The sequence below is a fragment of the Ciconia boyciana genome, chromosome 16, assembly GCF_034638445.1.
Source record: "Ciconia boyciana chromosome 16, ASM3463844v1, whole genome shotgun sequence".
NCBI lineage: Eukaryota > Metazoa > Chordata > Aves > Ciconiiformes > Ciconiidae > Ciconia > Ciconia boyciana.
This window is the reverse complement of record NC_132949.1, coordinates 15,433,621-15,452,170: the sequence shown is the minus strand read 5'-3', so window position 1 is coordinate 15,452,170 and position 18,550 is coordinate 15,433,621. Positions and strand designations below refer to the sequence as shown.

The 18,550-nt window shown below is 72.1% G+C and overlaps 2 protein-coding genes and 1 pseudogene across 2 annotated transcripts; all 3 read right to left on the bottom strand.

Annotated features, from left to right (window-relative positions):
- Positions 1-689: 689 nt before the first annotated feature.
- LOC140660580 (uncharacterized) lies at positions 690-2,317 on the bottom strand (annotated as a pseudogene).
- A 1-nt stretch (position 2,318) lies between these two features.
- Positions 2,319-8,143, bottom strand: LOC140660306 (splicing factor 1-like). The gene is made up of 9 exons (XM_072881039.1): positions 7,448-8,143; positions 6,846-6,971; positions 5,742-5,817; positions 4,290-4,442; positions 4,101-4,190; positions 3,173-3,356; positions 2,977-3,092; positions 2,774-2,881; positions 2,319-2,568 (listed from the first exon to the last, which is right to left on the bottom strand). The coding sequence occupies exons 1-9, from the start codon at positions 8,097-8,099 to the stop codon at positions 2,352-2,354; spliced, it is 1,722 nt and encodes a 573-aa protein (XP_072737140.1). The 5' UTR covers positions 8,100-8,143; the 3' UTR covers positions 2,319-2,351.
- Positions 8,144-8,943: 800 nt separating this feature from the next.
- MAP4K2 (mitogen-activated protein kinase kinase kinase kinase 2) lies at positions 8,944-18,550 on the bottom strand. The gene is made up of 30 exons (XM_072881560.1): positions 18,461-18,550; positions 17,891-17,948; positions 17,715-17,805; positions 17,593-17,654; positions 17,302-17,357; positions 17,144-17,191; positions 16,564-16,606; positions 16,358-16,427; positions 16,138-16,269; positions 16,000-16,062; positions 15,602-15,683; positions 15,417-15,524; positions 15,016-15,079; positions 14,839-14,897; positions 14,400-14,443; positions 14,271-14,309; positions 14,135-14,165; positions 13,911-14,070; positions 13,778-13,818; positions 13,396-13,480; positions 13,240-13,319; positions 13,103-13,163; positions 12,330-12,426; positions 12,178-12,236; positions 11,344-11,538; positions 11,122-11,190; positions 10,551-10,637; positions 10,048-10,118; positions 9,199-9,254; positions 8,944-9,123 (listed from the first exon to the last, which is right to left on the bottom strand). The coding sequence occupies exons 1-30, from the start codon at positions 18,548-18,550 to the stop codon at positions 9,036-9,038; spliced, it is 2,289 nt and encodes a 762-aa protein (XP_072737661.1). The 3' UTR covers positions 8,944-9,035.

The window sequence follows — 18,550 nt, the reverse complement described above, 5'->3', positions numbered from 1 at the left end:
CCGCCCCCAGCAGGCGCTGCGGCGCCCCCTCGGGGACGGCCGCCTCGTTCGTTATTCATGAGTGGGCGGCGCTTCCGGCGGGACACTCCCTCCGCGCGGGGCGGTGGCGCCCCCTGGGGAGGCCGCCTCGTTCGTTATTCATGAGCGGGCGGGGCTGGCGGAGGGCGCCACGCCCCGGCTGGGGGCGCAGCCCCTCTGCGCCCTCCCCCCGCGGGGGTACACGCGTGTCCGTGTCCCCCCTCCCCCCCCGTAACCGGAGCCGCGCTGAAGGTCGCGACATTTGGGGCAGGCGGCGGCTGAGTGACGGCCACAGGGGGTGGGGGCGGCCCCCCCGCTCGGGTTTCACGGCGGGGGGGGGAAGGGCGCGAGAGGCGAGGCGGGGGGAGGGGCGCGAAAGGAGGGGCCGGCGGGTGGGGGCGGGGTCCCCGCTCCGGCCTTTATTCATACACAAAAGAAAGCGCGCGGGGAGGGGCGGGGCTGGGGGCGGGGCCAGGGGCGCCGCGCCGCCCCCGCGCCCCGGGAGGGGGAGGGGCAGGCGGTGGTCCCGGGCGGGGCCCGGCCCGCTCAGTTCTGGGGGGCGGGGGCGGGGCGGGGGCATGCCGAAGGGGGCATGGCCGGGACCCCATCCCCATCATGGTGACGAAGTTAGAAGGGTCCATGGGGGGGCGGCGGGGGCGGGGGCGCGTACATCATGCCCCCGGAGCCAGGGGGCGGCGGGGGCGGGGGCCCCGGGGGAGGGGCGGCTGCACCCCGGGGGCAAAGGCACCATGGAGGGGCTGCCGGGGAGCGGGGGGCCCCGTAGAAGCCGCCCCCCGCCGCCCCCCCGCCCCTGCTGCTGCCAGGGGGAGGGAGCCGCTGCCAGCGCTCGTGGTGGTCGTCGTATCTGGGGGGAAGGCGTTAGCCGGGGGCCACTGACGGGGAGGGGCGGGGTGGGTGTGGTGAGCCAGGGGGCCACTGGGGGCGGGGGGGGCAATGAACCGCGGGGGGAGGGGAAGGGGAGGGGAAGGGGGAGGGGTCCCCAAGGCGAACAGCACCCACCTCCCCCGCACCGCCGGGGGGCCCATGGTGGCATGGGCTGATGGGGGAGCGCTTGCGTTAAGGGGGGTAATTAAAGGAGGAGGTGTTAATTGGGGGAGGGGCACACCTGCTGGGGGGGGGGGCTGAAACGAGCAAGATCCCACCCTCCCCCATGGCCCAGCCCCGGGGCAGGGGGTGATTGGGGGGGGAGGGGGATCAATGGGGTGGTGGGAACCAGGGGGTTGGGGGCGGTGTTAGTGGCCCCCCCGCGCGCGGGCCCCCAGGACCAAGCCCCCACTCACTTTGCTGCCAGCCCAAGGGGTGCTGCTGCTGCTGGGGGCGGCGGCTGCTGCTGCCATGGGGGAGGGGGCCGGAGGGGGGCGGCTGCCCACCGGGCGGGGGGCGGGGGGCAGCATACCCAGCGGCGGCGGCATCATACCTGCGGGGGAGGGGCGTTAGCGGGGCGGGGCGGGGGGGCGGGGGGCCGGGGGGTCCTCACCTTTTCCCTGGTGCAGGCGATAGACCCCAGAGCCCACCGGCGCATTGCCCAGGTACTGATCTTGGGGAAGGAGCGAGCGTCGCCTTAGCGAGGGGGCCGGCCCCCCGTACGCCCCCAGCCTCCCCGATCCTACACCCCAGCACGCCCCGCCCCTCGCCCTCCCCACAACACCCCAGAAATCCTCCCAAGCCCCCAATCCCCACCCCCCCAACCGCAGCCCCCACAACACCCCAAAAATCCTCCCAAGCCCCCAATCCCCCCCAACCACAGCCCCCACAACACCCCAAAATCCTCCCCAACCCCCAAAATCCTCCCCCCCCCCCCCCCAGGGTCTCATCCAGGAGCGAGACCCTTGCCAGGGGGAGGGGGCAATACAAACCCCACCCTTTTCACCCCAAAAATCCTCCTGCCCCCCAAATAACTCCCCCAACCCCAAATATATCCCCCCCCCCCCCCAAGGTCTCAGCTGTGAGCAAGACCCTGGGGGGCCAATAAAACCACCCCTTTTCAGCCCCCAAATCCTCCCAACCCCCCATCCCCAGCCCCCACCCAGGATTGTCCTTACCCATGTGGTGGGGCCCCGGGTGCCCGGGCGGGTGGGGGCCCTGCCCCATGGGGGGTGGTGGGGCTGCATCCAGGGGGGCCCGTTGGGGTTGTGCTGCAGGGGTGGCCCCGTGGCCCCCCCATGCCGGCCATGGGGTGGGGGAAGCTGTGGGGCCCCCCCGGCCCCCCCCCGTGCATCCCCTGCTAGGGGCGGCTCTCCGAGGGGCTGGAGTTCATCCAGGGCGGGCGGCTCTGTGGGGACAGGGGGGTTAGGGGGCGACCCCCCCCCGGCTCAGGGGCGCTCCCCCATGGCGGCGAAGGGGGCGGCGGCGCTCACGGGGGGCTGGCTGCTGGCCTGGCTGGCGGCGCGGTGGCTGCTGGAGAGGGGGCTGTTGTTGTGGGCGGCGTTGGAGCTGACCGAGACGGGGGCCTCCCCCAGCTCCGCCATCAGCGAGAGGTACTCCTTGTCCATCCGCGCCTTGTCCTGCGCCGACTGCGGGTCCCCGGGCCTGGGGGGGCGGCGGGCGGGGGGGGGGCGTCAGGCAGGGGCGGCCCCCCGGGCCGGGGGCACCCACCCCCCCTCCGCCCCGATCCCCCATCGCCTCTGCCCCCCAGAGCAAGGGGATGGTGCAGGGGCTTGGGGCGGTCTGGGATGGTTATGGGGTGTTTGGGGGTGCCTGGGGGGGGACCTGGGGGGGGCTTGGGGGCCGTTACCTGGCAAACTTGCAGTCGGAGGCGATGTGGCCGGCCCCGCCGCACTTGGTGCAGACGGTGGTGTTGGTGATGCTGCGGGTCTCGGTGCTCTGCCACGGCCGCAGGATCCTGGAGGGCGAGGGGCGCGTGCGGTTGTTTTGGGGTGAGGAGCAGTGGTTTGGGGTGCGGGGGGGGACTCTGGGGTATTCCGGGGCGTCACCGACCGGTTATCGTCCTCCCGCAGCGTGCCGTTGAGGCGCGCCAGCTCCCGCAGCTGCATCTTCCGCAGGTCGTTCTGGTCCTCGGGCGTCTCGATGCCTTGCTTCAGGATATTCCGGATCTGGTTTTGGGGCAGAACAGAGCTCAAACGGGGGCGGCGGGGCTCCGCGCGGCCCCCCGCGTCGGGGTTCCCCCCCGTACCTGCTCCACCGCCTTCTTGACGTTCTCCATGGTGTTGGCGGTGACCAGGGCGTGGAGGGGCTCGTCCTCCCCCGGCAGCATCTGCCCGTCCTTGCGGCCCACCTTGCCCTCCTTCACCGAGCCCTTTCCCCGGATCATGATCTTGGCGTTGCACTCCTTCTCGATGTTCTTCAGCGTGTTCCCCCTGCGGCGGCGGGGAAGGGGGGGTCACCGGGGGGGGCACCCCATGGTCCCCCACACCAGGACGCCACCGGCGGGGAGAGCTGGGAACATGGCGGCACCCTGGCATCGTTAGGAGCCCGGCCTCGTTAAGAGCGCACTGTCATTAAGAGCCCCCCAAAATTTTGTAGGGGATGCTGAGGGGGGCCACAGCCCAGGGAGAGGGAGGGGAAGGGGGTCACCCACCCAAACATGTGGGGGGACACACCCACACTGGAACCCCCCAGGCAGGGAGAGCTGGGAACACAGCAGCACCCTGGCATCGTTAAGAGCCCGCTCTCGTTAAGAGGGCAGTCATTAAGAGCCCCCCGAAATTTGGTAGGGAACACTGAGGCACACCCCAGGGAGGGGGAGGGAAGGGGGCCACCCACCCGAATGGGGGGGGGGGCACCCCACAGACCCACTGGGGCACCCACACCAGGACCCCGCAGGCAGGGAGAGCTGGGAACACGGGGCATCATTAGGAGCCTGACCTCGTTAACACCTCGGCCTCATTAAGAGCCCAGACTCATTAACGCCTGGCATCACTGGCAGCCCCCCCAACTTTTGGGGGTAACGCTGAGGGGGGATCCCCCCCCCACCAGTCCTGCAGGTGGGGAGAGCCAGGGGGGCAGCAGCACCCCGCCCTCGTTAAGCACCCGGCATCGTTAGCAGCCCCGGGGCCGTTAGGGGCCCCCCCGCTGTGGGGGTGCCGGGGGCACGGACGCACCTGGGGCCGATGAGGAGCCCCACGAAGTTGATCTCGGGGTACTCGTCCTGCGGGATCATCACCTTGTCGCTCACCCGCGTCGCCGGCGGCCTGCGGGGTGGGGGGGGGGGGGCGAGAAAGGAGCGTCAAGACACGGGGGGGCGCCCCAAAACGGCCGGGATGGGCCCCAAAAGCGCTGCCCCCCCTCACTTGTAGTCGGCGGGGGGCTTGAAGTCGGGGTTGAGGGCCACCATCTCGGTGATGAGGTTGTGCCGCTCCTCCTCCAGCTTCTTGCGGGTGCGGAACTCGCGGGTGTTGAGGCGCTTCCCCTCGCTGTTGTAGATGGGCTCGGGGGACGGCGACCTGGGGGGGCAGCGGCGTCAGCCCCCGCCCCGCCCGCCCCGGCACCCCCGGCCCCCCGGGGCGGGCTGGGCTCCTCGCCTCGCTTCTGCGGGGGAAGCTGGGGGGCTGCCCCTTTCCCCCCGGTTTTTGAGGCCTCATTTTGCCTGTTTCTCTGGTTTTTAAGAGGAAAAGCTTCCCCGTTGTGGGGTGGTTGGTTTTTTTTTTTTTGGGGGGGTGGGGGAAGCTTTTTTTTTCGGCTCGGCCGGGAAGAGCCGAGGGGGGGACGAGCGGAGCCGTGTGGGGGGCGAGGAGAGCCAGGCCCACAGTCAAAAATCGGGGTGAAAAATGAGAATTATCATCGATCACGGGATTAAAAAAAAAAAAGTCACAATTCCTCCCATTTTGGAGCTTTTCTCCCCGCCCCCCCCGCCCCTCCCACCCCCCAATTGCAAATTTAGGACGAGGCTGCAAGGAGGGAAGAGATTAGGCGGATCATCCAAAAAAATACATCCCGGGCGGCACTCGGAACCTGCACCCGTTTTGGGGCGAGAAAGAAACTTTTCTGGATTAAAACCAGTTGGCGCCACCGTCCTCGCGGCCTGAAGGGAACTGTCGACAGGCGAAACGAAAGGTCAGCTAATCACCGCTCGTTAATTATTAATCAGTAACATCCCCCCCGCCCCCCCCCGCCGCAAGCAGGCGTCCGCTGGTAATTAGCGCTAACGACGCCCCAGCTCGTTAACGATGCGCTCGGCCCTGGCGCGCTGCGGAGGAGCAAGTCAGGGTTATTGCCGATTTGTCTGCGTTTCCCCCCAAAACCCGAGGGCCGGGCGGCCGGTATCGCCCCCGCCCCTCCGGCCCCGGCTCGTTAGCGGGGTTCGTTAGCCGGCGAGGGACCCCGGCCTGCCCCGCCGCGGAGGAGCGGGGTCCAGGGGAAGGGGCGGGGCTGGAATTTGGCCCCTTTTTGACCGAATCGGTGTGAAATGAGGGGAAAGCGGGGGCGAGGCGGCAGCCCCGACTCCGGGCGCTCTCCCCCGCCGCGGGCAAAGCCGCCCCGGCGCCCGGCCCTCGTTAATCCGCCGGGGCCGATTAATGGATCCGCCGGGGCCGATTAATGGATCCGCCGGGGCCGATTAATGGATCCGCCGGGGCCGATTAATGGATCCGCCGGCGCGGCGGGGTTACGGAAGGGCCCCTTCCCCTGCGGCGGAGGGGCGGGGGGCGGCCCGGCCCGGTCCGGCCCGGCGGGCAGCGGCGGCAGGGCCGCGCTCGTTAGGGGTGCTGGCTCGTTAGCGGTCGCTGGCAGGCGAAGGTCCCGACCTGTCCTCAGGGTTAGGGGGGATGCCCAGGTCTCCCGTGCGCAGTTTGCGAGTCAGGTCTTCGATCTGCAGTTGCACTGGAAGAAACCCGGTTAGGACAGAGAGAGGGCGGGGGAAGAGAGTTACCACCACGGCCGCGCTGCCCCGCCGCCGCGCCCCGGACACCCGCCACCGGCGCCGCCTCGGCACCGGCACCCTCGGCACGTCGCCCGAAGCGGGCGTCGCTCCCCGAAACCGGGCGGCCTCGCTCAAAAATCGCCCGAAAGCCGGCGAGGGCCGGGGGTCGGAGGTGTCGGTGCCAGGGCGGAGCTTTGCGCCGTCGCGACGGAAGCGGGTTATCGCCAGACCCCGGCCCTAGGGGGTCGTTACCAAAACCAGCCGCTCTTACCCCAACCAGGAGACTATCGCTACAAAAGCAAACGTTATGACCTAAAAACCCCACATGAGCATCAAAAGCAGGCATGGTTACCAATAAAAAAAGGACGTTATTACCCCCAAACAAGAGATTATTGCTAAAAAAGCAAACGTTATTACCTAAAAAAATCACGTTATGACCCAAAACAGGCGTTGTTACCAAAAAAAACCAGACGTTATTACCTTAGAAACAGAGGTTATCACCTAAAAAAACCACATTGTTACCCAAAAACAGCCGTTATTACCCAAAAAAGGAAATTATTGCAAAAAATCCAGACATTGTTACCCCAAAAAAGGATATTATTGCCAAAACTCCAGACATTATTACCTAAAAAAGGACGTTATTACCCCCAAAAAAGCACGTTGTTACCTAGAAGTGCACATTATCACCCTAAAAAATGCACATTGTTATCCTAAAAAAGCACGTTATTACCTAAAAATGCACATTGTTACCCTCAAAAATGCACATTGTTACCTAAAAAAGCACGTTATTACCTAAAAAGGCACGTTATTACCCTAAAAAATGCACATTGTTACCTAAAAAAATGCACGTTATTACCTAAAAAATGCACATTATTACCCCAAAAAAGCACGTTATTCGCCCCAAAGCACCCGCCCAGCCCCGCGGCAGCGCCTGCCCCCCGCACCCCGCGCCCCCGGCCGCTCGCCCCGCAGGCGGGCGCGGCGTTACCGATGTAGGCGCGCTCCTGCTCGCGGGTGAGGCCGGGCGGGATGACGGTCGGCATGCCCGGGATCACCGTCTTCTGCTCCAGCGAGTCCTGGTTCCAGCGGCTCCGCTTCCGCTTCCGCGGGAACTCTGCGGGAAGCGCCGGCTCTGGGCCACCCGCGGGGCTGGGCCGGACGGGGGCGACCCCCCGGACCCCTCCAACCCCCCCCCCCAGCCCCGGAGGGGGAGCCCGCTGTGTCCCGGGGGGTCCCGCCCGGAGGTTCCCCCCGCCCCGGGCTCCATCTTGCCCGCACGCGTCCCCGACACGTGTCCCGGCCGGCGCGGGGGGGGCCGAAGGCCCGGGGCCCCCCCTCAGCGCGCGGTAACGCCGTGACCCCCCGCGCCCCCCCAACAACCCCCGGCCCCCCAACAGCCCCCTCGCCCCCCATAACCCCCTGCCCCCCGCGTCTCTCCCTCTTCGTCCCCCACTTCGCCGCTGCACCCCTTCCCTCCCGCCTCCCCCGCCCCCCTCGGCCACCCCTTCCCTCCTGCCCCCGTAACCCCCTGGCCCCCTTTGCTCCCAGACCCCTCGTACCCCCTGCCCCCCCCCGCCCCCCGGGACGTACCTGACCTCCTGGACCCCTTATGGCCGCCGGCCGCCCGCCCGCCCGGTTCATTCTGCCCGACACCTCCTCCTCCTCCTCCTCCCCCGCCGGGCCCGCTCTCCTCCGGCCGCTGCTGCGCCGGGGCGGCGGCCGGCGGCTGCTGGGGGGGGGCCGGCTGCTGCTGGGGGGCGGCCGGCGGGGCCGCCGCGGACTGCGGGGCCGCCGGCGGGTCGTGGCCGGGCGGCGGCGAGGGGAAGCGGTACTGCCCGTAGGGCGCGGCGCCCGGGGCCGGCGGCTGCTGCGGGGCGGCCGGGGCCGCCGGTTGTTGCTGCTGCTGCTGCGGGGCGGCCGCCGCCTGAGGCTGCGGCTGCTGCTGGGCCGGCGGCGGCGGCGGCGGGGGCGGCGGCGGCTGCTGCTGCGGCTGAGGCTGCGGCGGCGGCGGCGGGGGGGGCGGCGGCGGCGGCGGCGGGAGGGCGGCGAAGGGGTAAGCGGCGGCCGCCATCGGGCCTAGTAAGGCGGCCGGGGCCTGGCCGGCGCCTGGGGGCGGCGGTGGAGGCGGCGGAGGGCCGGGGAGGACGAGGCCGGGGGGCGGCGGCAGCGGGAAGCCGGGCTTCCCCGGCGGCGGGGGCGGGTGGAGCTTGCCCAGCGGCGTGGCGTTCGCCCCGGTCGCCATAGAGCCTCCCCTCAGCCGCCGGCCTTCGCGAACCTTCCACGCCGCCGCTACGCGCGCCCGACGCTCATTGGCCGAGCGGCGCGCCGATCAAGGCGTTCGCGCTCCGCCGCTGGCTGGCGGCGCTGCCCGTCTGCGCGGCGCCGCCGGGGATTGGCTGGGGGGCGGGCGGCGGGGCGGGGACGGGCGCTGAGGCGGCGGCGAAGGGGATTGGCGGCGAGGGACGTCGCTCAGGCGCCGCGCGGGGGAGGGGGAGGGGGCGAGCGCGGATTGGGCGGAGCGGCGGAGGGCGGGCCCGCCGAGGGGGCCGCCGCCATTGGCTACGCGCCGCCCCGCCCCGCGCCCCCGAACGAGGGCGTCGGTAGACCCCGTGCCGGGCGGGCGTGACGCCGGCGCCTGCCTCGCCCCTCATTGGGCTGCGGGCTCCGCGCCGCCTGATTGGCGGGCTCCGCCGTCGCGCAGGGAAGGCGCCGTCTGATTGGCGGAGGCGGAGGCTGGGGGGGCGGGCGCTCGTGCGCGGCGCCCAGCGGCCCGCCAAAACCTCGCCGCGAGGCATCGCGGGAATTCGGCCGGTACCGCCCCCCCCGCCCCGCGCAGAGGATCATGGGAGTCCGGGCCCAACACCCCCACCCCCCTCCCCCGGCCTCGACCCCCGGGCCCCCAAACCCCCGGCCCCCCAGCCCCAGCCCCCCAGCCCCCAGCGCCCCACACGTTCTCTCAGCTCCACGTTTATTCCCCCCCGAGCTCATTCCAGTGTAAAACCCCAATTGGGGGGGCACCCCAAACCGGCCCCCCAAACCGGGGGCACCGGCAGCCCCCAAACCCCTGCGGGTGGCGGGGGGGGCTGTCTCCGCGGGGGGCACGGGGCCTCATCGCAGACCGGGGCGCCCCGGGTTCTCAGGAGGGGTTTTGGGGGGTCCCCTAAAGTGGGGGGGTCCCCTAAAAGCTGCTCTGGTGCCCGGTGAGGAGGTAGAGGCTGGCGGGGGCCTGGGGGTCCCCCGCGGGGCGGCTCTCCAGGACGATGTCCCTGGGGGGGACGCACGGGCGGGGGAGGGGCCCCCGACATGGGGGGGTCCCCCCCCGCCCCCCCCGCCCCCGGTACCTGTTGGCCCCCAGGACGCGGAAGACGCGGGACTCGTCCGTCACCTCCTGCGTCACCTGGGGAGGGGGCTGGGGCACCCCGAAATACCCCCGGCCCCCCAAGCCCCCACCCCAAACCTCCCCCCAGCCCCGAATCGCACCCCAACCCCAAAGCCCCCAAAACCCGCCCCGACCCCACCCCACAACCTCACCCCTGAATCCCCACCCCAAAATCCACCCCGGCCCCCGTACCCCGCAGGTCCCCCAGGCCCTCCGCCGCACCCCCAAAGCCCCCTACCCCAAGCCCAGCCCCCAAATCCCCCAACGCCCCTGCGCCCCAAATCCCCCAACTCCCCTGCACCCCACGCCCCGCACCCCAAATCCCCCAACTGCCCCGTGCCCCAAATCCCTCCCAACGCCCCGCACCCCAACCCCAGCCCCCAAAACCCGCCCCAACACCCCTGCGCCCCAAATCCCCCAACTCCCCCGCACCCCACGCCCCCAGCCCCCAAATCCCCCCAACGCCCCCGCGCCCCAAATCCCCTAACTCCCCACACCCCAACTCCCCAGCCCCCAAATCCCCCCAACTCTCCCGCACCCCAACCCCAGCCCCCAAAACCTGCCCCAACACCCCGCGCCCCAAATCCCCCCAACTCCCCCGCACCCCAACGCCCCTGCACCCCAAATCCCCCCAACTCCCCGCACCCCAACTCCCCGTGCCCCAAATCCCCCAACTCCCCCGCACCCCAACGCCCTGCACCCCAAATCCCCCAACTCCCCGCACCCCCAGCCCCCAAATCCCCCCAACGCCCCCTGCCCCCACCCCCAGCCCCCAAAACCCGCCCCAACGCCCCCGTCCCCCAGACCCCACCTGGTTGCCCCCCAGGCTGCGGCCCTGCACCCCGTGGCGGCCGAAGGCCAGCACGCTGTCCGGCAGGCACACTGCGCCCCGACACCGCCGTCAGCCCCGAGCCCCCGGGCTGGGGGCACCCCAAAACCCAACCGGGACCAGGCTGAGCCCCAAACCCCCCCGGGACGGGGGCACCCCAAAACCCCTCGGGACCAGGGTGAGCCCAAAACCCACCCAGGACAGGGGTGACCCCAAATCCCACCCGGGAACAGCTGAACCCCAGCACCCGCCTGGGACCAGGGTGAACCCCAAAACCCCCCTGGGATGGGGGGGGACCCCAAAACCCGCCCGGGATCGGCTGAACCCCATCCCCCCCCCGGGACATCCGAACCCCAAAACCACTGGCATGGGGTCACCCCAAAACCCCCCAGGGCTGGGGGACCCCAACCTTCCCCCCGGGGAGGGGTGAACCCCCAAACCCCCAGACCCGCCCGGGGAGGGGGTGACCCCCAGCCCCCCCTCACCGAGGGTCTCCACGGGGAAGTCGAAGGTGAGCTGGGGGGCCAGGGCGGGGTGGGGGTGCCCCCCCAGATCCACCACCCGCACGCAGCCTGGGGGGGCGGGGGATCAGTGCTGGGGACCCCCCCAGCACCCCAACATCCCCCCAGCACCCCAAAACACCCCCAGCACCCCAACCCCCGGCACCCCCGCTCACCCCCAGACCCCCCCAGACCCCCAACCCCCACCAGCACCCCAAAACGCACCAGCACCCCAAAACCCCCAGCACCCTAAAACCCCCAGTCCCCCGAAACCCCCAGACCCCCAAAACCCCCAGCACCCCAACCCTGATTCCCAAGCACCCCAACCCCCCAGGCACCCCAAAACCCCCACAAGCACCCCAACCCCCAGGCACCCCAAGCTCCCCCGCTCACCCCCAGCCCCCCAGCTCCCCCACCCCCCAGCACCCCAAAACCCCCAGACCCCCAAACCCCTCCCAGCACCCCAACCCCCCAGGCACCCCAAAACCCCCACAAGCACCCCAACCCCCCAGGCACCCCAAGCTCCCCCGCCCCCCGCCCCCAAAGCGGGGCTCACCCCCGAAGCAGACCAGCACGGTGTCTCGGTCCACCTGGGTGAGGTGGGTGGCGGCGCGGCCGGGGGGGGCTGCGGGGAAAGGGGGGCCCCGTCACGGCAGGGGGCCCCCCCAAAATGCCTCCCCCTCCCTGAGCCCAAACCTCCCCCCCCCCAACCCCCCCCGGGCTCCAAGCCCCCCCAGACCCCAAATCCCCCTCCGCGACCCCCCAAATCGCCCCCAACCCCCCATTACCCGGGGGTTTCGGGGTTCCCCCGTCCCCAGCAGCTGGAAGTGGAGGCGGCTCCGGGGGGGGCCGGGCTCGGTGCCCCCCCCGCAGGTTTGGGGCTCGGTGGCCCCCACGCAGATTTGGGGGTACGCCTCCCCCGGCACCACCAGCAGCGCGAACAGCCCCCGGGGGGCAGGGCCACGGCCACGCGCTGGGGGGGGGGGAGAGGTCAGGGCACCCCCGGCCGTGCCCCCCACCCCCCGAACCCCCAAATCACCTTGAGGAGCCCGAAGCGGCGCAGGGGGGGGCACCAGCGCAGCAGCAGGAGGGCGGCGGGGAGGGCGGCGCCCAGGAAGGTGCTGCCCCCTGGGGTCCCTGACTGGGGGGTCAGGGGGACCCCACCCCAGAGCGACCCCCCGCCCGGGCCCCCAACTGACCCCCCATGGACCCCCCCAACTGGACCCCAAACTGACCCCCCATGGCACCCTCCATGGACCCCCAAACTGACCCCCCCCATATCTGGGGCACCCCGCTTGTGTGGGGACCCCCATGTCTGCACCCCACAACCGGGGGCCCCCACAACCACACCCCCGGCCTGGGGCCCCCAACTGACCCCCCCATGGACCCCCAAACTGACCTGCCCCCCAGCACCCCCGGACCCCCAAACTGACCCCCCACGGCACCCCCATGGTCCCCCGCACCATATCTGGGGCACCCCGCTTGTGTGGGGACCCCCACATCCGCACCCCACAACCGGGGGCCCCCCACAACCACGCCCCCCGGCCTTGGGCCCCCCCTGTCCGCGCCCCACGCCCCGGCGCCCCCCCCAGACCCCCCGGGCCCCCCTTACCCACGCGGCACCGCAGGCAGCCCTTGGTGTGGGGCACCTTGGAGGAGAGGGGGCCCCGCCTGGGGGCGGGGGTCAGGGGGGCGGCCCCACGGCGGGGGGGACCCGGGGGGCGGCCCCGCGCGGGGGCTGGGGGGCGGCGGGGGGGCCGTTACCGGGGGAGCAGGCGGGAGAGCGGGGAGGGGGCGTCCGGCCGCCGGCGCCGCTGGAAGAGCCCGGGCAGGTGGTGGGCGAGGACCTGGGGGGGCTTCCCTGGGGGCGAGCGACCCGGCTGCCCCCCGGCGCCCCCCGGCGCCCCGGGCCCCACATCCCGGCCCCATGCTGACGCTGGCCCCCACATCCCGGCCCCACAGCAACCCGGGCCCCACATCCCGGCCCCACATCCTGGCCCCACGGTGACCTGGGCCCCCACATCCCGGCCCCACAGCGACCCCAGGCCCCCACATCTCAGCCCCACAGCCGCCTGGACCCCCACATCCCAGCCCCACAGCAACCCGGGCCCCACATCCCGGCCCCACAGTGACCCCAGACCCTCAACAACCCCCCCAACCGAGACATCCCAGCCCCACGGTGACCTGGACCCCACATCCCGGCCCCACAGTGACCCCGGCCCCCACATCCCGGCCCCACAGCGACCCCGGGCCCCCACATCCCAGCCCCACAGCCGCCTGGACCCCCACATCCCGGCCCCACAGCGACCCGGGCCCCACATCCCGGCCCCACAGCGACCCCAGACCCTCAACAACCCCCCCAACCGAGACATCCCAGCCCCACGGCGACCTGGGCCCCCACATCCCAGCCCCACAGTGACCCTGCCCCCCATACCCCAGCCCCACAGCGACCCCAGACCCTCAACAACCCCCCAGGCCCCAGCTCCCCAGCCCCACACCACCCCAGCCCCACATGCCAGCCCCCAGCAGCCCCCCACCGGACAGCGAGAGCAGGACGTCGCTGATGCAGTAGAGCCAGGCGCAGCGGTGGGGCAGGAGCTGGGGGGGGCAGAGGTTTGGGGGGGTCCCCTCTCCAGGGGTGCCCTCTCGGGGGGGGCCCCCCGCTGCCCCCCACCTTCTCCAGCGTGTCCTCGTGCAGCTCGTGCAGGTTGAGGGTGTAGACCCCCTCCTCCGCCCCCACCAGCAGGTACTGATCTGGGGGGGGAGGTTTGGGGGGGTCAGTGGGGAGGGGGTGGGGTGGGGCGCGCCCGGACGCCTGGGTGCCCCCTACCTCGGGTTTCGGGGTGCACCCAGGTGAGGGCGGAGTTGATTCTCAGGGGGCAGCCATTGAAGACCTTGGAGAAGCAGGCGCCCATCTGGGGGGACATGGTCAGCCCCCAAACCCCTGAGCCCCCCAAACACCCTGACCCCCCAAACCCCCAGCCCCCCAGATCCCTGAGCCCCCCAAACACCCTGACCCCCAAAACCCCCAGCCCCCCAGATCCCTGAGCCCCCGAACGACTGGTACCCCAAACCCCCTGAGCCCCCAAAAGCCCTGACCCCCCACCCCTGAGCCCTCCAAAACCCCAAGCCCCCCCCCCAAACCTGACCCCCCCCCCAAGCCCCTGAGCCCCCCCAACCCCTCACCCCCCAAAATCCCTGCCCCCACTCACGTGGACTTTGGGGGTCGGGGGAGCCCGTGGCAGCGGGGTCTCTGCGGGGGGGGTGTGCTCGTTAGCCCCCCCACATTGGGGGTCCCCATCCTGGGGGACCCAGGCGTTCGGGGGGTTACGGGGGGGCACCCACCTCTGGCTCGGCGCTGGCCCAGCCCAGGGGCAGCGGCAAATCGGGGGGCCGGGGGGGCAGGGACCCCCCGGGGAGGGGGCTTGGGGGCTGCCCTCGGCGGGGTCCGGCTCCCGGCCCCCACTCCCAGGGGATGCTTGGGGGGGGGGGGGGTCCGGGGGTCCTGGGGGCAGAGAGGGGTGAGGGGGGCAGCAACCCAATATGGGGGGGTCCCGGGGGGCACCCACCTGTGGGGCTGCGGGGCGGACGGTCAGGCTCCTGGGGGGACGGGGGGGTCAGGGAGCGGGGGGGCCCGGCGTCCGGGGGGGGCCCAGGCGCCCGGGACCCCCCCGGGGCGACCCAAGGGTCGGGGCCCCCCCTCACCGCTCCTCCAGGGCGTCCTCCACCGACTGCAGGAGGCTCCTGGGGCGAGATGGGGGTCAGCCCCACGGCGGGGGGGTCAGCCCCACGGCGGGGGGGACGGGCCCCCGCCCCGGCCCCCCCATCGCTTACTCTTCCTCTCCCAGCAAGGTCCAGTCGCCGTCGTCATCCTCGCTCTGCCGGGCAGGGCAGATGTGGGGGGCAGCCCCATAGCCCCCTTGTGCCCCCCCAGCTGCCCCACAGCCCCACAAGCTGCTCCGCAGCCGCCCCACGGCTGCCCCACAGCTTCCCCACGGCTGCCCCCCAGCCCCCCCAGCTGCCCCATAGCCACCCCCCAGCTGCCCCCAGCCCCCAGCTGCCCCCAGCCACCCCACGGCTGCCCCACGGCCCCCTGTGCCCTCCAAGCTAAGCCCCCACCCCACAGACCCCCCATGCCCCCCACGGCTGCCCCACAGCCTCCCACAGCCAACCCCCAGCCACCCCACAACCGCCCCATAACCCGCCCCAGCTGCCCCACAGCCCCCCCCGGCCCCCCCGACTGCCCCACGGCCGCCCCACAGCCGCCCCTCACCCAGCCGCCGCCGGGCTCCGTCTCCTTCCGCAGGGGGGGCTCGAACTTCAGCTCCTGAACTGGGGGGAACGAAGGGGCCGTGAACGGGGGGGCGGGGGGCGGGGCGGGGTCCCGGGGTCCCGGGGTGCGGGGTCCCGGGGTCCCGGGGTCCCGGGGCGGGGGGCGGGTCCCCCTCACAGGGGGTCTCCGAGGGGCCGCGCTCGTCCTGCGACCGGATCCTGTCCGGGAAAACGTCGTCGTCCTGCGATCCCGGGGGGAACGGGGGGGTCAGGGGCCCTGGGGCACCCCGGCCCCCAAAACCTCCTGGGAACCCCCAACCCCCGCGGAACCCCAAAACTTCCCCAAGTTCCCCCAAAACCTCCCAGGCACCCCACCCCCCCGACCCCCCAAATCTCCCCGAGCCCCCCCAAAACCTCCCAGCGACCCCCCAAACCTCCCCGAACCCCAAATCTCCCCCGACCCCACCCTCGGACACCCCAAAACCTCCCCAGCACACCCCAACCCCCGGTGCCCCCAAACCTCCACCCAGAGACCCCAAACCTCCCAGGACCCCCCCCCCGACATTTTTGGGGCGTCACCTCGGGGTCCCCATCGTCCGGGTGGGGGGACCCCCCCCCGGGGCTCTGGGCCCGAACCAGCCGCTGGAGGCCGAGGTCCCGCGGGAGGGGCTGGGCGGTGAAGGGGTGCTGGGGGGCAGGGGTCAGGGGGTCCCCAAAGCCCCCGTGCCCCCCAAGCCCCCCCGTGCCCCCCAAGTCCCCCTCACCTGCAGCAGCTTGGCGGCCGTGGGGCGTTTTTTGGGGTTCTTGGTCAGCGCCAGTTTGAGGAACTGGTGGAAAGTGGGGGACCTGGGGGGTATGGGAGGGGTCCTGCACCCCGAACACCGCCCTGCACCCCACATACCCCCTTACCCCAGCCCCGGCACCCCCAGCTTCTTCCCCACACCCCAAATATCCCCCCTGCACCCCAATGATCTCCTTATCCCACCCCTGCACCCCAAATATTCACTGTGTCCCCCTGCACCCCAACCGCCCCTGCCCCCAAATATCCTCCCTGCACCCCAACCCCCGTATCCCACCCTGCACCCCAAATACCCCTTGTACCCCCAATATCCCCCGCACCCCAAATATCCCCTCATCCCACCCCCTGCACCCCAAAACCCACCACCGACTCTTCTCCTTCAACTTGGGGGGCTGGAAGCTGCTCTTGGCCATCAGCATCAGCGCCCTGGGGGGGGCACGGACACGGGGGTCGGGGGGTCCCGAGGGGCCCGGGGGGCCGGGGGCGGGGGGTCCCCCTCACCTCATGGGGTGCAGGTCGAAGAGGGGGGGCTGCAGCTCCGCCAGCTCGATGGCGGTGATGCCGAGCGCCCAGACGTCGCAGCGATGGTCGTAGCCCCCCGTCTTCTCCACCGCCGCCACCTCGGGGGCCATCCTGGGGGGCGCAGGGGGGTCCAGCCGGCCGGGCCCCCCCCCGGGCCCCCCCGGCCCCCCGGGGCCGCGCCCGGCCTCCCCCAGCTCACCAGTAAGGGGTCCCGATGAAGGATCGGCGCTTGGCCGCCGCCGTCAGCTCCGCCGACACCCCGAAATCCGCTGGCGGGGGGGGACGGGGGGTTGGGGACCCAGGCGTGCCCCGGGAGAGCCCCCAATATTGGGGGGGACCCAGGTGTCCGGCTGCCCCCCCCCAGTGTCTGGGGGGCACCCCCTGCGCGTCCGCGGGGTGACGCACCCAGTTTGACGTCCCCGCCGTGGGTCAGGAGGATGTTGGCGCCCTGTGGGAGACGGGGCAGCGTCGGGGAGGGGCCCGCGTGGGGCGCCGTGGGGTGCTATGGGTGCTGTGGGGCACTACGGGGTGCTGTGGGGTGCCATGGGGTGCTATGGGGTGCTATAGTGTGCCGTGGGGTGCTATGGGTGCTGTGGGGCACCATGGGGTGCTATAGCGTGCCGTGGGGTGCTGTGGGGTGCTATGGATGCCGTGGGGCGCTGTGGGGCACCATGGGATGCTGTGGGGCATTATGGGCACCGTGGGGTGCTGTGGGGTGTTATGGGTGCTATGGGATGCTATGGGTGCCATGGGGCGCCGTGGGGTACTGTGGGGTGCTATGGGTGCTGTGGGGTACTGTGGGTGCTATGGGTGCTGTGGGGTGCTGTGGGTGCCGTGGGGTGTTGTGGGGTGCCATGGGGTGCTATGGGTGCTGTGGGGTGCTATGGATTCCATGGGGTGCTGTAGGTGCTGTGGGGTGCTATGGGTGCTGTGGGGTGCTATGGATTCCATGGGGTGCTGTGGGGCGCCGTGGGGCGCGTCTCACCTTGACGTCCCGGTGCATCCTGCCCTGGCCGTGGAGATGCTGCAGCCCCTGGGGGTGGGGCGAGGTGTGCGTGGGCCCCTCCCCCCGGGAGGACCCCGGCACCGGGGGGCACCCAGGCCTCGGGTGGGGGGAGGGGGACCCCAGGGACCCCCACCCACCTGCAGGGTCTCTCGGCAGACGAAGGCGATCTGCGCCTCGGCCAGGGGGCCGCTGGCTGCGGGCGGACGGACGGACGGACAGGGGGCTGGGGAGCCCCCAGTGCTCCCCGCGCCCCCAGTGCCCCCCCCCCCCCCCCCAACTTCCGCCCCGGAATCGGCTCCGGGCACAAACAGGAAAACCTGCTTACAACACCCTGCCCCCCGCTCCCACGGGTGGGGGGCGGGGGGCCGCGCGTGGGGGCCCCAACCCCCTGCCCCCCGCCCCCCAGCCCCCGCCCCCCCAGCACCCACCGAGGCAGATCTCCTGCAGGGACCCCCCGCAGAACTCCATGCAGATCCACAGCCGGTCGCTCCTGGGGGAGGGTTAGTGGGGGCGGGGGCTGGGGGCGCGGGGACCCCGAAGTGCCCCCCACCTGAGGTAGCTCCCGAAATAGGCCACGACGTTGGGGTGCCGGCACTGCCGCAGCGTCGCCACCTCCTGCTGCACCCCGCTGCCGTCCTCGCCTGGGGGGCGGGGGGTCAGGGGGCGGGGACCCCCTTTCCCCGGGGGCCCCAGGCGTCCGGGGGCCCCCGCCACCCCCCGGGGTACCTGGCTCCAGCTGGATGATCTTGATGGCGGCCACCTCCCCCGTCCCCGTGTCCCGGGCCTGCGGGGGGACCCCGAAACTCAGCGCCCCCCACACGGGGCAGCCCCGCTGCACCCCAACCCCCCGGGACCCCCCGGGGCACCCCGGTTCCCCGGTCACGGCCCCCCCGCGTGTCCCCCTGTCCCCAGTGCGCCCCAGTGCCCGGCTCTGCTCCCTGCCCCCCCGTCCCCGTGCCCCCCATTCCCCCAGCCCCCTGCAGCTCCCGGTGCCCCCCAGTTCCTGGTGCCCTCTGACCCCCCGTTCCCAGTGCCCCCCAGTCCTCCCAGTTCCCCCCAGTGCCCCCCCGTTCCCAGTGCCCCCAGTCCTCCCAGTTCCCCCAGTGCCCCCCCGTTCCCAGTGCCCCCAGTCCTCCCAGTTCCCCCAGTGCCCCCCCGTTCCCAGTGCCCCCAGTCCTCCCAGTTCCCCCAGTGCCCCCCGTTCCCAGTGCCCCCAGTCCTCCCAGTTCCCCCAGTGCCCCCCCCGTTCCCAGTGCCCCCTGCTCCCAGTGCCCCCCAGTCCCCCCAGTCCCCCACCTTGTAGACCTCCCCGTAGCTGCCCCCCAGCCGCTGCACCAGCTCATATCGCAGCCGCGGGTCCAGTCGCGACACCTCGGGCAGGCTCAT

What these genes read in the sequence shown, in the direction of transcription:
- LOC140660306 (XM_072881039.1), bottom strand. Translation starts at nt 8,099, where the DNA reads ATGGCGACCGGGGCGAACGCCACGCCGCTGGGCAAGCTCCACCCGCCC. An exon ending in GGGCTCCTCATCGGCCCCAG is followed by an intron (nt 3,357 to 4,100) that starts GTGCGTCCGTGC and finishes CCGCCGCCGCAG; the next exon opens with GGGGAACACGCTGAAGAACA. An exon ending in CTGCGGGAGGACGATAACCG is followed by an intron (nt 2,882 to 2,976) that starts GTCGGTGACGCC and finishes CTCGCCCTCCAG; the next exon opens with GATCCTGCGGCCGTGGCAGA.
- MAP4K2 (XM_072881560.1), bottom strand. Translation starts at nt 18,550, where the DNA reads ATGAGCCTGCCCGAGGTGTCGCGACTGGACCCGCGGCTGCGATATGAG. An exon ending in TCCGCCCCGCAGCCCCACAG is followed by an intron (nt 14,071 to 14,134) that starts GTGGGTGCCCCC and finishes CTCTGCCCCCAG; the next exon opens with GACCCCCGGACCCCCCCCCC. An exon ending in GGGCCAGCGCCGAGCCAGAG is followed by an intron (nt 13,819 to 13,910) that starts GTGGGTGCCCCC and finishes CCCCCCCCGCAG; the next exon opens with AGACCCCGCTGCCACGGGCT.